We start from the raw sequence: 18,530 nt of genomic DNA on the forward strand, positions 1-18,530 counted from the left end.
ACTGAATCAACACCAACCCACACACCTTGTATCAACAGCATGTCATGACTATCACTCAACAACAAAATGTTTGTTTTGTTTTTTTTATTCTTTTCTTAAAACAAGGAAGGAAAAAAAGAAGAAAAAAAAGTGCAAAATGTACAAACTATTGACTTTGTGGGTATGTGAAGTGTAATACTTCATGTTGTATAATTACACATCCATGCTGACATAGATTCTTTGGGTATTGAATCAGAGAAATAATTACGCTCAAGTACACCCATAAGCACATGCTCATACATCCTTCGGGTAATGGCCGGGCGCGGCCTCCCCTCGGGAGTCCGCGCCTAGCTGCGAGTCCCCACAGCACGGAGATGACTTGTCATTCACCCTTCTCCCTGCCTCGCGCTGGGACACCTCGGGAGGCGACGCTCGTACCTCTTTCCCCCCGGTCCCCTTCATGACCGTTTTACTGGTACGAACGTCGCCTCCGCGATCAGCGTCTAACGACGCATCGCCGCGGTCCGTATCGGGAGGAATCATGAGCTCCGGGCCTGGGAGAGTCTCTTACCGAGTCTCAATCCCAGCATCATGATTCCCTGCCTTCGTGGTATGGCACACGAGGCATGGAACCTGCGCTTAGGCACCCAGCGAAAATCCGACCCCCAACAGAGAAAGGAAAGACAGGATCGACTTAGAGGCAGAAAAAATCGAACGAATCGAGGGTGCCGAGTCGAATCGAGTACACAGAATGTAAGAATACAATAAACACAAGCCGCATGCAACAAAATAAGGCCAAAAGGATACGCTGAACAGCCGAAAAAAGCGTAAGACGAGACAGAGCGTAAACCTGACAAGATGGCGTGGAGAGCCTTGGCCAAAGGAATGATTAAGCGCTTATAGTTTTTAGAGGCGTTTGATTGGCTGAGAGCGGTGGGCCTGTCTTTTCACTGTTAGCCGCGCGAAATTTGGCCAAGCAGAGCAAACCAATAGGCCTAGTTTGCATCAGTTTGACATGGTACAGTATATGACACCAAATATAATATATATGTCCAAATATTTTCGGCAGACATGTTTTTATTCTAAACAGTTGTTCAGCCACAATCTCTGAACATTTCTTAAGTGTACTTATCTATCCTAGGTTAACGTAAAGGTTAGGTAAGGTCCCATAGTTTTTTTCAGCCAACAGGGCAGTGAATTCATATCCATGCTGTCTATAGCTCGGCAAAGAAAGGTGGGACCCAATCCTCTCCTTACACCGTTTTAACATTCCCTGACTGAAGTAAGGTACCCATTCACACATGGTTGGAGTGAAGAAAATCAGAGTAAAGTGCCTTTCCCATGGATCCAAAGTCCAACGCTTAACTGATTCTGTCCCTTTACCTTCTTTAATAATAAAAATCTGTTGCCAGAAAATAGGTCGCTTTGTCCGGTAACACAAGGGAGGTAACTTACCAGGGGAGTCTATCAGCTGCAGCTACTTAGGATTTCTCCACATAGTGGACCAGTAGTTTGGACAGGACAGGAATCAAGACCCCTGCCGGAGTCTGCCAGTGGCTCATGGTAAAGTATGTGTAATTAAAATCAAAATTCAACAAAAGAAAGAAAAGTCACCAAGTTAAACCTGAAGGGTACGGGGGAGGGGTGGAGTGCTGACATTACCATCACACAGGTGAGTACTGACCTTGATGAGGAGCTCTGTGACTTCATAGTGCCCATAGGAACAGGCATTGTGGAGAGGCACCAGGCCTCTGAAACACACCAACAACACACCGGTCAGAATCCTGACAAACACACAAAGTAAGGACCTTCTGATGTCACTGCAAGACAGGCTCATACAATATGCACTTTCTGATGTCTGTGAAAGACAGGCTTGCCCAGCATGGACCTTCTGATGTCACTGCAAGACAGACTCTTACAATATGCACTTTCTGATGTCTGTGAAAGACAGGCTTGCCCAGCATGGACCTTCTGAAGTCTCTAGAAGACAGGCGCTTGCAATATGCACTTTCTGATGTCTGTGTAAGAGTCTTGCCCAGCATGGACTTTCTGATGTTGCTGCAAGTTAGACTCACACAATGTGGACTTCCTCATGTCACTGCAGGACAGACTGACACAATGTGGACTTTCTCATGTCACTGCAAAATAGATTCACACAATATAGACTTTCCGAAGTCTCTGCAAGACAGACTGACACAATATGGACTTTCTAATGAGCAAGTGGCTCAGGCTGCTGAGAATCCATACAGGGTGTAATGAAGATAGTGTTGTAAACAGTGTTAAAACATTTGACACAGTGGTGAAGAGCATTCTCGAACAAAGTCTTGGCCCCATTCTGGATTACTTTGAACCTTACTATGTGTGCTGAACTATCAGAGGAAGTTGAGAAAAAAAACAACCCCAAAACACATGAGCGATGTTCATTCTGTGCTTTTTTTTTTAATTTTTTTTTTTACAGTAACCAACCAGTTTACATTCATTTAACAGTCACCACTACAGTAGAAAATGTAGGTTTCAAATGTACTACTTCTGTGACATAAATAACAGCCAGAGCAAACGTATCACAGTCAGCTTGCTATCCATCATCTAATGGAACAGTAAATACTGCCAAATGCCCATTTCCAATGGTGGAAACTGTGATACTATCTCCTTTGAGAAAACAGATCCAATTCTATTGCAAAATAATCTGTGATGGAAACAGCCCTTCACCTTTCTTGTATTACATTTTCTTCAAAAGCACAGTCATAGGTAAGGCAAGGCACGGAATTTAATTCATGCGCCCCATAATGACGTTGAAAGATCATACACATGCAGCTGTTACACACACCATACATACACATTAACACATGCATATTTAAAAAACAAAACCAAACCAACCAACCAAACACTCCCTACACTTTCAAGATGACTTTCCCCACTGAACCAGCGTTTCTGAAATTCCTGCCCTGCCCCACCCCATCACCACACGGGGCCCCAACACTGGGTACGTACCCTTTATCTTTGGCGTGGACATCTGCCCCATGCTCTAACAGGTACTCCACCACAGCTACCCGATTGTAGCCGGCGGCGAAATGCAAAGGGGTAGAGTGACGTCCATCCACATCCCGGCAGTTGACAGCGTGGACGTTGGTGGTCACCAGTTTCTGGCCAACCACACACTTCATATGTATTGTACTGTACTATATTGCATTGTGTTGTGTGTTGGGTTGTGCTGTGCTCTGTTGTATCGTATTGTATTGTAATATATTGCATTGTTGTGTTGTGCTGTTTTGTAATGGATTGTATAGTATTACTCTTCGTCACAACATATTTCTATGTGAAAGTTGGACTGCTCTTTCACGGGAGAATACGTCGCTACAGTATAGCTCCACTTTCTTTCCCTCCTTTTTTTTCTGCCTGCAAGTGTACTTGTTTTCATCAATATCGCCACTGGCAACAAGTGAGTACAGTGAACTGCTAACAATGACTACAAAGCACGATATGAATATGACAGGCCCACAGCCACTTGAGCTCTGTAAAACAGGACAAAGGCACTCCATCACAAGTCAGTGCTGGCCATAACTTCACAGTCAGTGGGCAGACACACAGGGCAGTAAATGTCTGGGAGCAGTGTGAAGGAGCAAGGTCAGCGGTTCTCCTCTGTTACTGGTAACTATGTCATCCAGTACTACCTGTCACATGTGGGGAGTGAACCTGGCAAGAAAATCCAATGTGGAGAGGGATGGGCTCTGCCAGATTTGACTTGCCCAAGACACACCGCACTGTTAAGGAAAAGAATACTGAGAGACCCAGGCTTTGACACACACACATCCAACAGACCTGGAGGAATCTGGTGAACAGTTCTTCACAGAACTGAGGGAGAAGAAGAAGGAGCAAAGGCTGCTGTGCCTGTTGTACACACAACCCTCCACAACAGATCCTATTTACATCTTGTTCCTCTCCACAACAGATCCTGTTTACATCTTGTTCCTCTCCACAACAGATCCTGTTTACATCTTGTTCCTCTCCACAACAGATCCTGTTTACATCTTGTTCCTCTCCACAACAGATCCTGTTTACATCTTGTTTCTTATATACTGAGAGTTAATATTCAATGTTAAATGTTTGATTTGTTACAGTTGCAACCCTAAACATACACAAGGATATGCTTGCAGTGTATATTCATTATACTTTATACCTAAGAAAAAAAAAAAGCAATGCGTCTCTCTTACTTGTAAGTTCTCTGATATGATTTGGAGGAGTGAGAATCATTTAAATATTGAACACAGAGTTATTACATAAAACACAGACCAAGTTGTTTACACATGTGAGCCAAAAAACAATTTCCCATTGTATATGTCCCATGGCAGAATTTTTCTGGTCCTAGTAAATGGAAGCATCAATGTAACTCCCATACAAAGCATAGGTTTTGACTGACAATGACTGCTATTATTTAATGTGTCAATATTACAGATAAAAAAAGGTTTGAGAAAAGTATAAGAAGGAAAAAAAAAAAAGAAAAGATTTTGGAAACATATTTCTGCTTCTTGTCAATGTTTTGTGCCCTCCTAGAAAATAGTTACCATTATCATAATTAGAAAGTTTGGAAAGACTGATTCTGCCCCCACACCCCTCCAAATTTTGAGCCATGTCAAGTGCTTACAGAGTATTTCGTGAGAAACTGAATTTGTTAAAGTTTACCATGGCCACACACAAGTATATCTATAAGTACATACATCCACACAGCCAGCTAAAACATAGGGTCGTTATCACTGAATCAAGATGTGTGTAAATACAGGCGCCAGGCAAATGGAGTCTGTGGCAGTTAATAATAATAATCCAACACAGAAAGATTGCTCTTAATGCCACATGACCTACCTTGACCAGTTCCATGTCCCCTGCCTTGGCTGCTTCCAACAATTGCAGGTCAATGTCCGTACCACCCACTGGAGGATCCTCTGAAAATCACATATACATACATGCAGTGTGAATACAGATCATTCTGTCAAAATTTCATGGGTCATACACATTCTCTCTTTACAGTTTGATGGTGCTGGTAATCAGATTAATCCAAATCAAGCAACAAATCTGAAACAACAGTTTATATGTGTTCTTTCCCCATTTCATCTTCTATACTGTTTCTCTCCATATTGATGATTGATGTTACCACTCTGGTCCCATGTGCTTTGGAGGTAGTGTGTATCATAAATACCCATTATTATTACCATACTATTATCTCTCCCACTCCAAATATCTGTTCATTTCTTTTTAAAAAAAAAAGAAAAAAAAAGCACTTTCTAAAATGATGCTGGTCAAGAGTTTTTATCCAAATTTCAAGACTTTTCTGGACATCCATGACTGCATGAGCCCTGAGTCTGACCACAAAGCCTGGGGACACCTCCCCTTCTTCATTACACACTGACGTCAAGTCTGCCACTGTGTACTCACTTTGTCTGGTGTTCATGTCCCTGTAACACTACTGTGCCTGGCACTGCCTCATCTTTCTGCTAGCCTGAGCCTACCTTCAAGAAAATGCAACAACTAGTAGCTGTAGAAACAAATTTGCCTTGCAGGTCTGAATAAAGTCCAATCACAATGTTTGTCAAAATAATTTTTTTGAAATTAATGAAAAACAATGCTGATTCTAGCTCTGGTACTTTTATGTTTAGTGTGCAAGACAAGGGCTGAACACCCCTGGCCCTCCCATGTTCAGTCTGTTGACTTTTTTAGTGGCAACCACAGCAAGATCTGGCACTGACTCAGTCTCTACTTATTTATCACTATCATCACTATTTTCACTTTCTTGGGGTGGAAAAGACTAGGCAGAATGGGCAGGACTGTCAAGTTCTGAGGGACTAAGAATCTCCTCTTTTGACACTAATCACCTTTGAGGCATTTTTCCCATGCGGGGGGAAAAATTCAAATCCCTAAATGGAAGCAGTTGTAGCAAGGGAAGCAACTCTACTGCCACCAAAAATATTCACTCTGAAGCCAAACACAAGCCTACTTCATACCACAAATACAGCTGCTGCATATCTGGGCTGTGCACAATGATGACCAGAAACGAACACACATGCATTTCGTCATGGGCGCGTTCAGCAGAACATGAAGACAAAACAGTGGAGCGTCACGGATGCAGACAAACCCACCTTGCAGCAGTTTCTGTATGTTGTCTGTGGCCAGCTGGGCGGCCGTGTAGCCCTGGTGGGACACGATGCTAGGGTCTATGGCATAGGACATGAGCAGTCGGCATGCCTGCATGTTGCCTTGCTGGGCTACTCGGTGCAGTGCTGTCTGCCCTAGGCTGTCCAGGGCATTCACCTGATCAAACAAAATAAGTTAATAAAATAAACTCACACTATAATTACAAAGGGTTAAAAGAAGTTAAATAGCACTGAGGAGAGAGCTGTCCCTGTCAAAACTTTGTAGTAAAACTAAAATCCACTCAAATAAACGTGGATGTTTGTATGTATGCAGAGGTGACTACAGCCTGACTGAAAGGCACGGGAAATGAATGATGAGTGCCTAAAGGCAGCTGTCAGTCGGCTCTTCCTAGAAGCCTAGCCTGTTGTGCAAGTGTGTTTGTCTATACTTAGAACTTGGTCTTTGACAGTGGACAGGCATTTTATAATTATCAATTTTAACAATAAATGAATGGTGATGGGACATGTCTGATAAAATGATATGAGGGTACTGTGCATGTTCAAGTTACCAACAGCCTTTGCAACTGTTGTGCACAAGTGCAGACAATATACTGACGGAAGATCATTAGTTACTGACTACATCCTTCCAACAGGTCAGCAGTGGAACAAAAAGCACTCTTAACAAAATGGTATGTAGAGTCTTTACACATTAGCGGATCAAGAAGACAGTATTACGCTAGGTCAGTTGTGTATTACAAATACTGTCATTATTTACAGAGAAAGTGTGAAAAAGTTTGGGCAATACATTGTAAGCCTTTCATGCACAACAACAGAGAGTCAAACCGTCTACTTTGACAAAGCACAATGAAATATTCAAGCAACTGATACCAACAAAAAGAAGAAATCAATATTCTCCACGTTAATCAATTTCACAGAAAGATTTGTTTTTTCAATTCTAAAAAACAGCACGCCACCATCACCACTAAAAAACGCTACTGAAACATTCAGAGGTGCCAACAATCCAAACCCCCCTTTTTCTCTATGTACACATACTTCTAACACACAAGCTGAACTCACACAATGGGTCCACCCACACCCTTCAGCGAAGAAGGCATGCGGTGAAAGATGATCACATCTGGCTTTTTTCTTTAACACCAGCCCTTCTAAAGAAGCTGTACTTGCCAACCGTTTCCCTCGCTGCTTTCTTCCTCCTCCTCCTCCACACTTGTCATTTCTTCCAACACTGTCACACTGGACACAGCCTGTCAATATTCTGCACCACAATTGTGCTAGCTTTTCCAGTTTTAATGTTATTCTATTACTCTTTGTTTCAAAACATTTCTCTGTGTGAAATTCCAGCTGCTCTCCCCAAAGAGAGAGTGCAACACGATAGTGCAGCACCATCCTTACATTTGTTGTTCTTTTTTTCTGAATGCAAGTGTTTTTGTTTTCAATCAAAGCTGACTTTTTAAAAATATAAATATATATATGTCTATATATTTCTTTGTTTATTCAAACAACTAATACACTGCATAAAGTACCAAACAAGAAAATGATTTCAGCAGATATGTAGCATTGTGATGGGGGAGGGTTGGCACCTCTGAAAAGAGAAGGACTCTCCATTCACACTGACCTTGGCCCCATGCTTGAGAAGTACGTCCATCACGTCGTAGTGAGCCTTGTCCGCCGCAATGTGCAGGGGGGTCAGGTAGCTGAAAGACCACGATTTCACACACCGTCAGCAGACATCCCAACAAACATAACCTCATCAACAGAGTCTGTTTCAATATGAAAGAACAATAAGGCTAGGAGAGTAAATGATTAACAAACAATAAAGAGTGGTAACTCTCTTTATATACAAGGTGCATAACTTCAATTCAATGCTGCTTACACTGGAGCCTGGAGATTTTTTTTGTTTGTTTTTTTGAGAAAGTGTGTTTGTTCCAATGTACCTTTTATTTACCAGTGTGTTAGCTGAATTGGTAGCAAAACAGCATTGACTTGAAGTTGTGTCACAGGGCTCGTCACTCACCCTACACAATACCTCAGCCTCAGCTGAGTCCAAAGAACACACAACATGACAAAGATTGGACCAATGATCAGAAAGCAACAAAAATAAAGCTAAATACACACAAGCCAGTAATACAACATAGCAGCTACATTTTCCACACACATCCCCAAGCCCCCTCACACTCTACACACATACTCACACACACACACAAAAACACAATTTATAAAATAACATGAAAATTAAGAAACACAGTTTTAGAATTTAAAAAATGCCTCTGTAACAAAAATGGACTCACTCTTTGTTTTTGTCATTGAGATTGCCTCCCTTCCTGACCAGCAGCTCCACAACTTGTTTCCGCTTTGGGAAAGGAGAGGCTGCCGCACAGTGCTGTCACAGAATCCATCATGAACTATTACAACTCTTCACCAGAATGTCAATTCCATTCCATTTCTAAACTCTACCCTGCCAGTTGTCTCCCATGTTTTTCCTGACAGTCTGCCAATTTGTAAAGATTCATAACAAAACATAAACACTGTTTAAAGTTATTTCAAGTTAAATTATGAAATTATTTTTTTTTAAAAGGTCAGATTACATTGAGTAGGTCAGAAATACATTCTGTTAGCTGATCCCAAAGAAATAAAGTTTGTTTTCAGCACTTTTCATTTCCTGTTTGAATTGGTCTTGGACACTGATTAATGCAGTACAGAGAATCAGGTCAAAAATATGCAATGCAGGCACACATAGAACAAATAAATTGGTTCCGATTTGTTGCTTCTTACTGAGAAATAGACCTAAAGTGCTATTATCAACTTATAACATCATCTGGTGGATCTGCTGCGGATTAAAAGTTCTAGATTTCAGATTCCTGATCAGGAATGCTTGTAATTACCTGATGCATAGAGCAGTGCAAAAGAAACCATATAAGAGATCAATTAAATGAAGAGAAATACAGGTAAACATTACAATGTTTAAACTGTCCAAACACAGGGTGAGGAAAGAAGTGGAGGGGAGGGAGGAAGGAACTTTCAACCCCTCCGGCTCTGTGATGACTTGTGGAATACCTGAAGCCAAACACAGCACAATGAAAAACACAAACTGACCAGTGCTGAATCTCCATTGTAAGGATGCTTGAAGTTGACAATGTCCACTGCCAGGTATTTCTTCACTCGGGCCAGGTCGGCCTGTCTGGCTCCCTCTAGCAGTGAGTGGCCCTTGTACTCAACTGTCGCACAACAAAATAAAACAAAACAAATAAACAGACAGTGAAACTGGTAATGTACCTCATAAATACCTGGCAAAAGGCAACAATGAACAAAACAACTCAGCAAATGATGCACAGTAATGCAAAAAAAAAAAATAAAAGGATTATTACTGAACAACAAAAACAAACCCAAAATGACAGAATTGTAATGCCCAAAAATAAAAGAAAGGATTATCACTGAATAAAACAAAACAAAAACAAACATACAAAACAAAGCATAGTAATACACCAAAACAATATAAAAAAAATATTGTTTGTGGACTTCAAGAAAATATCAACTTTGACGAAAAGAAATACAATTTTCACATGCGTATCTCAAATCAGAAATACCCTTCTATGTCATCTCCAGGAACACTGACAGTTCATATACTACAGTTCTGATAAATAACTACCACAGAGCAAACAACAGATCCAGAACAGCTGACTCAGCTTCAACTGAGACTGACATCAATTCAAGATCTTGGCAAGAAACAAGTTTTTTTTTTTTTTTTTTTTTTTTTAAACTTTTTTTTTAATTTTCCAAAAACATGTATACAATACAGAGAATAGTATGAACCAAACCGTATACAACAAACAGTAGCATCTTCCACTACAGAGAGATAGATCAGACAAAATAAAACAAATGGAGGACCACAACATTTAAAAAACAAACAAGATGCCCAACTCATGAACGTACACAAATGGCAAAGTTAGACAAAGTTGTCAAACAAAATTAACCAGTTTAGTGTCAGAATTTTGTAAAAAAAAAAAAAGAAAAGAAAAAAAAGTGCTCTCCCTTTGCCAGGGAATTTTGAGGATTCAGGGTAATAAATCACAAAAAAATTCTAGCACAAAAGCTATGGGCGATACAGAAAGTAAACGTTTTTGTGAAGGAAAATGAGTGTAGATTCGGCTTCTGGGCTTTTTTCCCCCAATTAGGTTAATTGTAGATAACTGTTCATGCATGTAAAGTCAAGATAATAATTTTTGTGCAGCAAAAAAAGTCTTTCCACCTCTACATAATGACATCCATAAAGAAAAGAAACAAAATACAACTAGAAATAGCATGCCAATTGTCAGATTATACCTGTAGAGAAAATTAAAACAGGCAACAAGTTTATAAAAACAAATCACAACTCGGGAAGACATGTAAGTAAATGACTGTCCTTACTATGACAAAGGTGGGTAAAGTCAACGTGAAAGGTCAATCACAGTCTCAGAAACTGAGCTGGCAAGCTTTTTGACAGCAAAGAGTGTTTGCAAATGAGAGGGTGAAGTTCTTAGATGACATTCACTCCTTTCAAGTTGCACATGGGCTGATTAAAGTGTCTGCTGTGCATCCAGCTGATTCAGCGGGAAAAAAATAGCAATTCTATTTGTTTTCCATCAAAGTGGATTTCTCTAAAGAAGTTTGCCAGGGACAACCTTTTTCTTGGCGTGGGTTCTTTTACATGCGCTAAATATATGCTGCACATGGGACCTCAGTTTATCGTCTCATCTGAATGACTAGCGTCCAGACCACCACTCAAGGTTCAGTGGAGGAGGAAAAAATACTGGCAACTGTTGGGTTCGAAACAGTGCACTCAGATTTTCTAGCTTCCTAGGCGGATGTGTCACCACAACGCCAACACTATACATTAAGCATAGTTTGGACATTCTTTTATAGAATGAAAATTCATCACACACAAACACACACTTACACTGAATGCGCTCCTGCAGTTCCCGCGTGGGAGCCACATCGATGATGGACTTAGAGTGGCAGTTGACCAGGTTGGGGTCAGCACCGTGGGCCAGCAGCAAGGAGCACACCTCCACCCGCGACTTGGATGCCGCTTCATGCAGGGGCGTGAACTGCCACAGGTCCACCGCATTCACACTGGCCCCAGCCTGCAAAACAGCCAGGGGGACTGTGCAGTATGCGTGTGAGCGAACCATACAAAGGGACCTAGGCTTTGACATACACAACCATCCCCCCAAAAATTGAGCATGACGGTTTTCATGGCAGTGTAAAAACTGTCATTCATGTTAAAGCTAACTGTACATATGGGTGAAAGTAGGAGCTGCAGCCAACAAACACAGAAGATACACAACTGACACACCTGGAGGAATCTGCCGAGTTGTTCTTTTGCATATTGCCCCAGTGACTTTTCTGAGTTACAGCAGAAGAATAATAAGACGAGGACAAACTTATAATTGGAACTGGAATGTCCACTTGATGGATGTGAAGTGCTTCAGGTGTAAACCAGGGAACTGCATTTTCTTTATTCTTTTCAGCAGAAAATGCCTTCAAAACAGCAGTGGGTCTAAAAAAAAAAGTATATAATCTATCTAGAGGTCAATAAAAAATAAAAAAACACACCCAATCTATCTATCTACCTACCCATCTCAATACAATCAACAGAATGGAGTTCTTTCCTAACACTTGAGATTCAAGAAATAAAATGGGGCACAGGAAGCAGTTACAGCACATTTGCTTCTTAGAAACATGTCTTCATCAGTGACAAAATCACCTAGTGAAGTGATATTCACACACAATGAAAATGCAATTTCGAGTTCAATAAAACTGCCACAATGACGGTTGGCTCTTTGTTGCCTACAGTGAAGTTTAGAGTTTTACTGCCTGTTTTGATCCAAACAAAGAATCTTAGTTTTTCACATCCGATAGGAAGCACAAATAGTAGCTATTTCCCTATCTTCATTTGCTCATTTGATGAGAAACATGTTACTTTGTTGCACCCATCCCTCATCCTCCCCATTCTTTCAGAGATAACTCTGCATGCACACATTCTTCAATATACCCACCAATGAAAACACTGATGATATAAAAATCATCAAATGATGCTTTCATCAAATCATCTAATCTTATAATGAGTGAACTCCCCTTCCCATATCCCCCCCTCCCCACACACACAAACATACTACCAGCACTGAAGAATACCCATGGCAAAATTCAACTTACCTTCAAAAGCATTTCTGTCACCTCAAAGTGGCCATAAGAACACGCATTGTGCAGGGGCACCAAACCTCTGTTAGGGCAGACAACACAAGCAGCTGAAGTTATTTCCCTTGCTGATCACCACACTTCTCTGAGTCAAACTTTTATATTGTTTCTTTTTCTCGTTTCTTTCATTCATTCTTGGCCCCATGCCTATCCCCAAACCTGTCCAATTCATGACAGATAACTTCTTAAAAATTTGATCTGCAGGTAAAAGCGTATAAGTTAAATAAAATATGAAACAGATTAAAACATGCTGTTTTCAGACACTGTCACAGGTCATCTTACACAGCCAACCTTTGAAAAAACATACCAGCTGTCATTATAATCTGATATTAGCTTTATAGTCCTTATATTTCATTTGAAATTTCGCTGAGTTGTTCCAATTTTGTTGATTGTCCACTTTTTCATGTGGGGAACTATTCATTAGCTGTCTTTTCACTCTGAACGTCCCAGCAGAAAGCAGTCTCAATCCATGGAATTACAAGATTTTAAAAGAAATACGACAAATACGGATACTTCTACTGATAACTGAATTAATTGTAATGATCAGAAAAATAGTAACTGACTGCTACATGCAAACAAAGAAATAATTCGTCTGTCTGCTGTGGTGATTCTCATTTGCTATCAATTCTTTTATCTCCTTCCAGCTACACACACACACTCTTTCACCCCTTCTCTCCTCTCTCATCAACAACTGTATTGCACCAGTCTGTATCACCATATCAACTGATCAAGCCTACAGGCTGTCCTACAGATTTCCAAATAATCAAACTGATTTTCCTTGAGGTAGGACTTGTGTTCTCTAAGCTTCTGAACTTTCTGATGAAACCCTGCACTTCCAGAGAGTGGAAAAAGACCAACTGCTGACCACTCACCCTTTATCCTTGGCATGGACGTCTGCCCCATGCTGTAGCAACAGCTGAACAATGCGGGTTCGGTTGTATCCTGCCGCCAGGTGCAGTGGGGTTGACTGAAATTTCACGTTTCTTCACCATTATCATTCAGGCCTGCGTATGCCAATTCTATGTGGCTAGATTTTTCTCCTCCCCAATCTTACACCAGCACCCCCCCTACTTTATATATATATATATATATATATATATATATACACCCACACACACACACACATATATATATATATATGTGTATATATATATATATATATCTTCTTTTCTGAAAAATCTTTCAACAGACATAGCAAAACCTATCAGAAGGTACAAAAACATTCACGACAAGTGATAAGGCATTTATCTCAAATTAAAAAAAAAAAAAATTTAAATACACCCTGAATAACTAGAAAGTACAGCAATCTCACAACCACAATAGCCAAAAAAAATCTGAGAAAAACAACCGTTTAATAACATTTTGCTCAGACCAATCTGGAATATTATGCATCGCACAAGAACTGCCTTGCGGAAAGAAAGTTCTGAAACAATACTGTTGCTGGAAGAAGTGTGGGTTTCCCCTACCTTTCTGCCATCGCTGGCATGACAGTTGACATTGAGGGGTGTCAGCAGCGCCATCATCTGTTCCTCATTGCCACTCCTTGCAGCCTCCAACAGCTCATCTTTCTTGTATTCCCCTGTTGTCAAACAAAATCATCACCACCATCATCTCTGATTTGATAACTATACCAACCAGTAGTAGGAAAGGCCTTTAATCAGCAAATTTCAATATTCAATCTCCAATCTCAATCTACAAAAGTCCAGCAGTGTGTGCTTTCACCTACCATTAAAAAAAAATCTGAGTAATCAAAGGCATAGAATTATTCTGCCATTCTATCTTCTCTTAACACTTTCCCACTCTTTTCAAATATCTCCATAGCAAAAGACAAAAATTCAACCACGTATCTATGTTTTCATGCAAAACCACCTATCCAACCTCCCATCCATATACCCATGGTAAGAATACCCACCTACCATCCTTATTTCCATGGTAAAAACACCCACCAAACCTCCAATCCATGCTTCCATAGTAAAAACACAACAACAAAAAACCCATACATGTAACCACCAACACTGATGAAATACATAATTTCTTTTCAATGAATGCCACCAAAACTGGAAAAAAAATTGACATAAGACAAAAAGAAAGAAAACTGATCCTTTTTTTTTCTTTCTCTGTGTGCGTGTATGCGATTTCAAGTCTGGTTTGCACACCACATAAATAATTAAATGACATATAAATCTGGGTTCAATGGGCAGAATTAATTTTACAGTATACCTGTGAGAACAGCTTTAGCTGAAGCATCAGCCAGATCCAGTGCTGTCTTCCCATCTGTGTTTCTGATGTTGGGATCAGCACCCTGCTGTAGCAACACTGTGGGAACAAAGAAAAAAATGAATGTCTTTCATTTATCATTTCTGTGTTTATAATACTTGGCTCAGCGATCCTGTTCTTGTTATATCAAGTACCACTGCTTCTGACATTGTTCTCTCCTTGTTTATAAGATCTAATGGATGTTTTCACCTCAATGAGTAAAAAGATAGAATTAGAAAAATACAGTACTACTGTCTTGAACAACAAATAAACACTTCCCATCCTTTGTTGTTTCTGAAAGAATGGGGTCAATGCCCTGTTACAGTATCATTACTGTACTTTGCAACTTTGCTGGCTAACAACATCTACTGAGTGTTATTTTGAATTATACTGGGTTTCATACTTGTTTTTCCTGTGTGTTTTTTTCACTCTCTAGTTTCAGTTTTGCTTTGGACCACAATTTCGACTGGACTGAACTAAAATATACAAAGTTAAAAAATATGGTCAACTGACTCAGACTGGTCACATACATGTGTAATACTTCAGCGACGTTTTTTTTATTGGTTCAAAATCATTTCAATGCTACCATATAAACTTATCCAACTACTAATAATACAAATGACACACTGCCAATTTGAAAACAGCAGCTGTCTTTGGTTAAATCTTACTCATCACCCAATTAAAATATTGAAAAAAAAAACAAAAACAACAAAAAAAAAACCAAAAAAAAACAACCTTCAGCATAGATCAGATCAAAAACAAAATCAGTCTGGGTGGAAGGAAATAACTTAATAAGCAAATCTTAACTGGACAAGCTAACATAGACAGGCTCTGAAAAGAGATTAATTTTCACAAGGTCTCTCCAAGTTTCTGGTTGTCTTCATCAGGTGATTTATTTATCAGTTCTCCCCATCCCTCAAGGACAATTTTCCCCAACACTTCCCTGTCCATGTCTTGCTCTATTTCCTGTCTTTTTTAAATGCTTTATTTCTCAGTTCTCTCCCTCCTTCCCCTATCCTTGACTTGCGATGTTTCTTTTTTAGTTTTTACCAAATGATTTATTTCTCAGTTTTCTCCCTCCCTTCCCCATCCCTGTCAGTGTTGTGCACTGTTTCCTGTCATCATTAACGCAGTGGTTTATTTGTCAGTTCCCTCCCTGCTTTCTCTGTCTCTCACTGACCTATGCAGACGTCTATCTTCCCCTTGATGGCAGCCTCATGCAGAGGGGTGTAGTTCCAGTTGTCTCTGGCGTTGGGGTCAGCCCCATGACGCAGCAGCAGCTGCACCACCTCTGCGTGGCCGAAGGAGCAGGCATTGTGCAGTGGGATCAAACCCCCATCGTCACGCGCATGGACGTTGGCACCGTTTTCCAGGAGATGCTCCACCACATCCTTGCGACCAAAACCTGAATGTACAGAGAAAAGCCATCAGAGTAGGTCAGACTACAGTAAAACCCCTGGGCTGCAAGTTTCAATAATGATCATTATATTAACCCTTTCACCACAAAAGTCAGAACTTGCATTTATGCACCAGCTAGGTTGAGGACCCATGTCACTGAAAGGTGACCAGATCATGGGTCTGTTATCAATGAACTTACTGCTCTTTATCTTCAGTGGTAGGATAGGCCATATCTTCTACACATCGAAGGGGGAATTCCCAGCTGTTCTCAGACACCATCTTTTCTGTGTTTATAGCACAAGGGAATTATGCACTCTAAATTGACTGGCAGTGAAAGAGTTAATAAGCTGAGTTCCGCTCTTCATGTTTTACAACACATAGTTCCAATAAGAAGTATATATATTATAAGAATGACACCCTTCTAAAGTTTATAACAGTTCACAAAGATGTTCTGATACATGTGAGTCAAATATGATCAGAAAAACTGTGCCATTATGCAATTTTTTGTTGCTGCCAAAATGGCTCTTTTTCTTTTGTTTTACCAAAAGATAAGAGTTCCCCCTCCCATCTTAATTGTTTCTTAATCTTATTCAAATATTCTTCCTCCTCTCTTTCAGTTTCACTCCTACCCCAGCACTCTTATCTTCCTTCAAATTTCAATATCTCAAGCTGACTTTCCAATGCTCTATGAAAGATCCTTCTGAATAATTCTGGTGAAATTTTCCAGTTTTTTGTTGGGTGAACATATAAACCAACATCTATCCATAGATATGTTTCAATTATGAATAAATATTCCGTTATTCTACACACCCACAAATAAGTGAAAGGGTAAAATTCAAAGACAGACTCAGATACAGAGAGAGGAGATTATAGTACAGTATCCCGATAACAATGTTGCATCACAATGGAATACTTCCTCAGATTAACTTGAAATATTTAAACTTAGAAGTTAGAATAAATTCAACTTTCAAGTTCAGTTTATGACACACTGAATCATATGGCAAAACTGTAATACAATGAGAAACATTCTGAAGTACTTAATAAAGTTAAATGCGATACAAACATAGTTATAAAAATTCATCTCTTCAAAAGGCAGAAACTATAAGCACAATTCACACTGTTGGCATACATGTCATTTCTCTTGTAAACACTAAAACAGTTAATACTCAATCATTTATTCATTACCAGTGTATTACATTCATTTAAATAAATGTAATTAAGAACAAAATTTTAAAGACCCTTTCTCCATTTGATTATCAAAACTTAACCAATAAATTATTTTGCCAGAAAAAAAACAAACCAACCAGAAACATGCTCACACACACACACACTCTCGCACATGTGTGTACAAAACTACAACCATCACTAAAAATCGGTAAAAAATGATGAACATGATTGCTAAATGTTAGACTTGGATATTTCAATAATGGACTTGAGGGAAGAATTTTCCTTGAGCCTAATGAACACGATTGCTAGATGTTGGATATTTCAGTATTGGACTTGAGGGAAGAATTTTTCTTTGAGCTGTGTTGAGGGGAACGAATGCTCACAGTGAGTAACAAACATCAAACACACAACATAAGCACATGGGCCTTATGGTAGCATAAATAACTGTAACTGATGAGTGTATTCACTGTATGAGTAACATACAAAATAGCACTTTTGATAAGTGTTCGAATAAAAATCGATTGTACATTGCTGAATTCTTTCGTTCAGTTTCGAACAAAATAACCAATGACGAACTGCAAATTCATCCCCAATCTAACGTGCATGCATGATCAAGTTGTTGGCATTTTTTTCTTTTCTTTTCAATCTGTTTATGTGTTGTGTCTTGATCATGGTCATGGTTCCAGAACGCCCATTTCATTTCAAAACAAAATTTACTTATACTTCCAGTGAACACACCTGCAGCAAAATGAAGGGGGGTGGACTTCCTTCCCGCTGTATCCTTCGCATTCACATTGTTCGATGAAATGAGCTTCTTCACTTTGTTTAAATCGCCATTCCTACAAGCTTCAAACAGTTCTCTGCCTGGGTCATTTTGTGACGGGATGTTAGAGTCGTTAGTCAAGGCTGCGCGACGACCGGTCGCCATATTTTCCTCCTAACATCTCGCACTCTCTCGCTGTCAGCATTGCATTTACGAGGCTGAAGCTGCCACTTTCAAAATCAATCGAGTTGCTATATTTAGCATGATGACGTTTCAGATAAACTATTCACAAAACTGCAACCAAATAAACTCAAACAGGTCCAAGTTAATGCAAATATCAGCAACGCACACATACGCGCGCGCGCGCACACACACACACATACACATTCAGATACACACACCACACACAAAACGAACAGATAAATACATACACAGAATGATTTTTTTTTTTAAATCAACAACAAAAAGAGGGACGACCTGCCGCCGCTACTTTTGTGTGGGTTTATGCAGAGGGTGGAGGGTGGGAGGCAGGTGTCTTGTATTTTAGGACTAGTTTCAGTGATGAAGCTACATGCCATCTAAAAAAATGATAT

General features: G+C 39.9%; 1 protein-coding gene across 2 annotated transcripts in view; it reads right to left on the reverse strand.

Annotated features, from left to right (window-relative positions):
- The window catches only part of LOC143279551 (poly [ADP-ribose] polymerase tankyrase-1-like), a 38,410-nt gene extending 20,294 nt beyond the window's left edge, over window positions 1-18,116 (reverse strand). For both annotated transcript variants that reach the window (XM_076583621.1, XM_076583620.1), the window contains exons 1-14: window positions 17,913-18,116; window positions 15,790-16,014; window positions 14,574-14,669; window positions 13,820-13,932; window positions 13,226-13,320; window positions 12,312-12,378; window positions 11,053-11,239; window positions 9,213-9,334; window positions 8,408-8,499; window positions 7,735-7,813; window positions 6,108-6,279; window positions 4,837-4,916; window positions 2,971-3,122; window positions 1,664-1,730 (exon numbers count right to left, since the gene is read on the reverse strand). In XM_076583621.1, coding sequence (XP_076439736.1) covers window positions 1,664-1,730; window positions 2,971-3,122; window positions 4,837-4,916; window positions 6,108-6,279; window positions 7,735-7,813; window positions 8,408-8,499; window positions 9,213-9,334; window positions 11,053-11,239; window positions 12,312-12,378; window positions 13,226-13,320; window positions 13,820-13,932; window positions 14,574-14,669; window positions 15,790-16,014; window positions 17,913-18,102 — 1,737 coding nt within the window. In that variant the 5' untranslated portion in view covers window positions 18,103-18,116. The remainder of the gene's footprint in view (window positions 1-1,663; window positions 1,731-2,970; window positions 3,123-4,836; window positions 4,917-6,107; window positions 6,280-7,734; window positions 7,814-8,407; window positions 8,500-9,212; window positions 9,335-11,052; window positions 11,240-12,311; window positions 12,379-13,225; window positions 13,321-13,819; window positions 13,933-14,573; window positions 14,670-15,789; window positions 16,015-17,912) is intronic.
- Window positions 18,117-18,530: the final 414 nt, after the last annotated feature.

This window comes from Babylonia areolata, chromosome 2 (genome assembly GCF_041734735.1).
Source record: "Babylonia areolata isolate BAREFJ2019XMU chromosome 2, ASM4173473v1, whole genome shotgun sequence".
NCBI classification, from domain to species: Eukaryota; Metazoa; Mollusca; class Gastropoda; order Neogastropoda; family Buccinidae; genus Babylonia; species Babylonia areolata.